This window comes from Bactrocera latifrons, unplaced genomic scaffold (assembly GCF_001853355.1).
Source record: "Bactrocera latifrons isolate USDA-ARS-PBARC rearing strain unplaced genomic scaffold, ASM185335v1 scaffold_48, whole genome shotgun sequence".
Lineage (NCBI taxonomy): Eukaryota > Metazoa > Arthropoda > Insecta > Diptera > Tephritidae > Bactrocera > Bactrocera latifrons.
The window spans coordinates 1,559,347-1,565,992 of record NW_017537134.1 but is presented as its reverse complement, the minus strand read 5'-3'; the positions used below and the strand labels follow the sequence as shown (position 1 = coordinate 1,565,992).

The 6,646-nt window shown below is 31.0% G+C and overlaps 1 protein-coding gene across 2 annotated transcripts in view; it reads left to right on the top strand.

Moving 5' to 3' along the window:
- Window positions 1–6,646, top strand: part of LOC108973459 — a 39,796-nt gene that overhangs the window by 3,611 nt on the left and 29,539 nt on the right. For both annotated transcript variants that reach the window (XM_018940727.1, XM_018940726.1), the window contains exons 2-4: window positions 5,019–5,101; window positions 5,177–5,210; window positions 5,280–5,344. In XM_018940727.1, coding sequence (XP_018796272.1) covers window positions 5,027–5,101; window positions 5,177–5,210; window positions 5,280–5,344 — 174 coding nt within the window. In that variant the 5' untranslated portion in view covers window positions 5,019–5,026. The remainder of the gene's footprint in view (window positions 1–5,018; window positions 5,102–5,176; window positions 5,211–5,279; window positions 5,345–6,646) is intronic.

Here is a 6,646-nt window from a genome sequence, read left to right as displayed (position 1 = left end):
TGTGTTGTGTTTTCAAAATACGCGCACAATTCCAACTTGTGTAATTTCAAATCCCATCCTAGGCGACCTGTTGCCCGGTATGAATGCTACGCTTTTATAAAATTTGCCGTTATTGCTGCCATAATAGCATATTATAAAGCTAGTATTTTTCTTCTCTGACAATTTGAGTTTTAGTGGCGCCGTTAACCTTGTTTAAGGTCAAAAGGGATGGGTGGTGAATGGGTGTAGTCTTGCATGACACACTTCCTTCAAAGCGAAAATTAAATTGATGGCTGTAAAACAATGGTTGAAGTGTGGTAATAAAAATTTTAAACAACAAAGGAAACGTAGCCTATTGAAGAAAATTGATTGATTTGCAATTTAAAAATGCGACATTAGCGAATGTTTACGAAATGCATCTGCGTTGGCATTGTTTGAAAAAATATTTGATTGGCAGTTTTCYTTTAATATTCGCTTACTTGGCGATCTTTTGGGCTATGGACTGTATAGAGAATATTACGCCCGTACCTAGATATGAAGGACTTTTATTATAGATAGAGACATACATATGTAGATGTACATTCCGTTAACACTTTGAGAACACTGGTTTCTGGCTATAGGCGTAATGAAATTCAAAACCGTTTAGTTATTGCTACAGCCACAACCGTCGCTGTAAATGCGTTCCATTAACCACAAAAGRTTTCAATGTTTCTCTTTATCAAATTTGTTGTCCTTATTCAGCAGCTACGAGTTAATTATGGTTTAATTGCTACACAATAAATAAAATTTTGTTTGTGAATATTTCCGTATGCGATAGAAACTCTGTAAATATTTACTCTACCACATGTCATGTGTACATTCTTACATACATAAAACCCACCAGTTTATGGTTTCTTGTAATAGTGTTTATTTTCTTTACTTGCATCCATAAACAAACGTATRTACACATATAAACACATACGTTTTGTGCTTGCGTATGTAAATTTTTATGTTCCATTATTTACCATTTTGACATTTATATTTTCAATTTAAASTGAAATCTCCCTTATTCAACAAATAGTCGATAACTTCATCGCAATATACATTCTTAYATATCGTCACCTGAAATACAAAATAACGTATCATCAAAAAAGTCAAAATTTAGTGTCTTATTGATTACGCTTCACTACTTCAAATTACTTACATAATATTACATATGTATGTTCATCATTTTCAGGTTCTGCGCTCAGATATAAACCAGTTTTAACCAATATTAAAATTTTTTTCACTAATGCTCCATTTTCTTTCGTGTTTCATTCATGCCACTGTAAATTTCCGAAAGTGTTGTTACGTTATTTTGCATCTCAGGTGACGATGTGTAGTATATGGTATATGTAAATACATACATATATGTATATTCGTATGTAGAATGATATCTCTAGCATTTTATTTATTTCATAAATAWGACATCTTACGTTATGGTAATCAGGCCACGAATTATCCCACTTGGACAACTAAGGCATCCATCAAAAAGACAGTCAAAATAAAAAGTCTGATCTCAATTCTAACCAATTTGCTTGGTTCGTAGAAGGTATGACTATATCACGGAAAACTCCTCAGACTTTTTACCAATAACCCTAGCGTTTTGATACACATTATAACATAGATGGGTACATATGTACCTTTCATAAAACATGATAATAATATACATACATGTAACAATTCCTGCTTGAGATCTAAAATAAAAAATTTGACAATGTAGATTCGCCGAAACAGTACTTTTTGATAAACCCACGYAAAGCCTGGACAACATCGAAMGAAATATTATACAAACAAAGAACTTACATCAATGAATATATTTGTATATATGTATGTATGTATATATYCTGGTACACTTTTAYGCTCTATTTCTTGCACTTTGAGAAATTGCGTAGGCCACTAACTGTTCTGGACTAAGAACTCCCGGTCTAACTGCGCACACACATTAATGTATCCATGGATAAGTGTTCTAATTGTGTCTTCACAAATTATCAAGTATAAGCGGCCAGCGAAATTTCCGCTAAAACAAGCAAAACGCTTTTTAAAGACAAAAACTAATACTAGTGTACTTATATTTTATTGCATATGTATCTATGATTGTTTTATATACACATTTACCGTTTTATTTGACGCTAATGCACAAAAATGCAAATAAACAATGCAATAATTCTTTTAGAAGATAAACATTTATTTTGCACAAAAGTGATAAATTTCTCCGAAATAAAATTGTGAAAAAATATAACGAATAATCCCATACCCATTCAAAATTGAAGTGGAACTTAAGTACTTCTCCAATTATATAGGTCAGGTTTTTAAGAAGTACTAGTCACCTGCTTGTTGATGTTCTAAACACACTCAGGAGTTATTGGCATTTTCATTATAATATTTATTTTTTAAGGTTCTGTATCTAAACCCACTTCTTTTGCCACAATTCACTATCATAGGTTCAGAAAATCTAGGAAATTTTAATAGAATTTTAGAGATAACAGGACTGCATAACCATTTGCCGAAGCGCCATATAGTATGTATGTAAAGTGAAAATATTAACCCATTTAATGGGTTGAATTCAAAAATCGGTGCTTTTCGAAACAAAATTCCAAGTCTTCKTTGTACTTATGCTCTGGAACATGAATTCAAGACATTCAATCCTTTATTATTGAATAGTTTTGTAGATTCGTTAAGACTACAGACTATCTGAGGAGGACGAGGTAGGTAGATAGATATTTTCATTATTCAGTATGAGTTTTATATCGTATATCATTCATATTGCTATTTTGTGGCTTTATTTGAGTAGCTATTGCAAAAAGAAAGAAAAATTCGTAGAGAATGCAAAATAAAATTGATAAATGTCTGAAAGCTTCATGTTCCCATAAATCATACTTCTGTTGAAATTGCTGTAATATTCTCCATTGACTTGTTCGCTTTGCGAACTTTTGTGGGAAATCAAATAAAAATACTCATTTTAGTGTTTCATCATTTATTTTGATTTTGTATTAGTGTTTAGTTTTCGGAGAAACCCCCGAGAATAATGTACTTTACTCAAACGATATTCACGGCAAACATACAAATACTAGAAATTGTGCGTAAGTTTATTATTAATTATGGAATAGGGAATTTGATAAACTAATAAAGGAAAGAAAGCACAATCGTGTGACGGGAGTGTGAGCCTGTTTGRGTTGGCGTGAGTTAGTTGATAAATTGCATTTATGTTCATTAAGCCATCAAAGTGTTATCATTAACGGAAAATCAATATACCGTTATTAATACGTAACCAACAGCAGCAAAAGTGGCTATAATTAGCTGTAGATTAGCAGTGAAAATAAAATAAGTAAATTATATACATRTRTATGTGTATAAATGATTATTAGTGCATGACCATTTGTATTGAAACAAAACATTTTAATATAAAAACACAAATAATGATGCCGTTAAGCGGATATTCGCTGGAATTAAGTGTTGGGCGAATTTAATAAAGTGATAAGCRAATCGATATTACTTGTTCAATCCATTAGGTAAAACTGGCAATTGAAGTTGGAGGATGGAAACTATCGACTTTTGTACATATTTCTGTTTSTATTTTTCAAAGAAATAACCTACAATTSAAATAAACTAGCGCCTACTATTTCGTTTTTATCTAGGTAAAAAATTGCTGGGGTTTCATGGCTATCTTTACTTCATATTTTACTTTGTCTGTTCTCCAATGTCCTACATAGTAGAATTCGGCTTGTAATAGTCCGTTGACATACTTTCAAGGATTCTCTTTCCACCTTTCACTTCAACAGTTCCTGATAGTTTGCTTCAATTATTAGGCAAATAAAAATACTTCCCCAAAGAAATTGTTGACAAAAATAATCAAATTAACTAGAAATAGTGTAGTGAAGGTTTCGAAGAACATCATTAAAATTTTGTAATAAGAAAATAAATAAATTTTTTAAGTGTTGGTTTTATTCAAAATTCAATTTTAAAAATCTATAAAAGTAAACAGAAATTTGGTGTACCCATTATGAGATTATATACTATATGTTAATTACATTACACACATTAACATAGAGAGTTTGCCTCACGCTCTATTAGCTATACAAAAAACAACGAACGTGATTAATGTTAATTAGCGAATTAGCGGCGCGTTGAAAATTCGAGTAATATCAGACTCAAAAGCATTCGATTTTTAAAATAGAATAACTAGCTGCTGAAGCAAAACTTTGTAGATATTTATTCGGACGAAGTAACAAATGTCTAGAAAATATTAGAAAAAGCTACTAATTGTCTAATATAATAATTTTATACCAACAAATCACCAGTTGTCACTTCACACCATCACTGTTGTGGTTAAAAAAAGAARARAAAAATGCAATTTTCACGAATTGTGAAATATAATTAGTAAGCTCCGTTGGGTCTTATTTAAATTATTAAGTATTTATTTACATGCATAAATATATAATAATTACGTACGTAAATAATTTGTACTCTTTTCACCAATGCTGGGATTCCCAAACTTTTTGGACTCTTAATTACCATTAATAGGATATTGAGAGTACTTCGACGGCATTCACTTGTTTGTATTTAAGACTGTTTTAAACTCATATAGTAGTCAAGTCCTCACTTTGAACTTTTTAAAACTGGAGAAACGTCGAATTATTCAGGTATACATCCATTGATTTAGCAGGGTAAGCCGGCTGTTATTTTGTGGCATAAGTTACTTTGGTTTCTGTATAGGAAGTTTAAAAAATTCTATTGGAGCAAATTTTCGATGCCGTTCAAATTATAAAATATGTCAGTGTCTAGTGTGTCAGGTAATTGTTTGTCTCTTTCTAAATATTTGAGTAGCTGAACTGTTGAAAATGCGTATGTATGTATATACAAGTGTATTTATGCATATTGAGTACATTATATTTTTTCCACTATTATAACTTCTTCTCCGAAAAAAATACCGAAACAATCCACAATGTGGGTAGCTAATATGCCGCCATTCACAGTTATGTTGTCGATAATGCATTGATAACCGCATATTATCATTTTAGCTTTGAAAATGTCTTATCGCCCACTCTTCAACAAATTGATGTCCAACGCCGTGCTGCGTCAGTTGGTAGTGCGACAGAGCCCGGTAAGTGAAAATGTATATGTATACTTATTTTTTAAACAAATGAAAATTTAAATTTATCTGCAAAAAATTTTCCAGTTGGTAATGCGCACGCAATTGCAACACAGCCTCAGTAAGTGCACCATATGACATTGGCATTATGAATAAATATTAACAAAAAGAAATTGCTTCAATTTTGCAGAACCAAGAACCCCGCTGAATAAACCATCGATGTTCAGTCCGACGATCATTAAGCGTTACTGGGAGGTAAGTTTTGAAAAAAACTGTTAATGAGCACTTTATTTAAATGATAAAATGATATTGTTAATATTTTACGGCGGGAAATCACACATCATAGTATTATTTATTATAGCAAAAGCTCATTTTATCATTTCTGTGTTTAGTCAGAAAAAAGGTCAAACATATGGTTTTTTATAGTTTTTAAGAATTTCTTAGAAATAAGAATTATTTATGTATATTTACTTATTTACTTCGAATTGTGGAGTGACTACGCGGCGCTAGGGTAACAAAAAAATTGAGTTATTTGAATTCATAATATTATATATAACTAATACATATGAATGTAACTCTGTTACTGCAAATTCATAATTTTATTATTAACAGACGTTAAGTCGAGGATTTATGACTAAAACGTAGTCATAGAAATTTGCTGTTCGTTTCTATTTGTAATTGATTTCTGTCGTAAYATATTAGTCATTTCATATTTAATACTTTAAACTATAAAAATATACTATATACTGCAAACCAGTTTTGAAAACATAGATTGACAAGAGTTCAAATAGCTAAGTCTTCAACCCTAACTAACTCATCTTTCGACAGCATTTTCAACATGCTTGAGACTATTCCCAGAACATTCAGTCTTTCTATCATTATTAACTGCATTTCAAGCATTTAACAGCTTAGAACTTTCAATATACGGCCTTGTATGGTTTTACACTCACATTTCGATACGCGTACGTCTGCCGTTTAAAATCTATACTGTAGACAGTAGTACCGGCAGAAGAATGCTTGTCCAACTTGGTCGCAGTAGTGCGCTACAAATATAGAATATAATAAGACCTCCAAGTTGCCGCTATATAAATATCGCTCGCTTTTGCGCTTTTTTAATGTGTTGGTAAGACAACCTGATATCTTTGAATTATTTATGCCTTATAACATATACGTACATATGTATATAAATGTTTCTTATGGGTAAGAAAAATCTATTAATATAACAGATATAACAATATCTTCAACCAAGACTTTTACTTACCACTGTCCTTGTACATTTGTTGTTGAACCAAAAAATGGATTTTCAGAAATTTAACGAGTGTTTTATATCGCGGAAAATGTTTAAAATTTGCAAAAATTTAAATGAAGTGAGTTAGATTAATTTTATGTAAATGAAACTCATTGAAGACTTTTTGGTGAAATATAGTGTATTATTTATTGCTCCCCCGTCAGTATGTAAAATCCTGCATATTATGAAAGATTCTGAATGTTGTGGAATGTTGAAGAATTTTAATTACAATAATGAAAATTGTTTTAGATGATTTTTGTGTTGTTGAT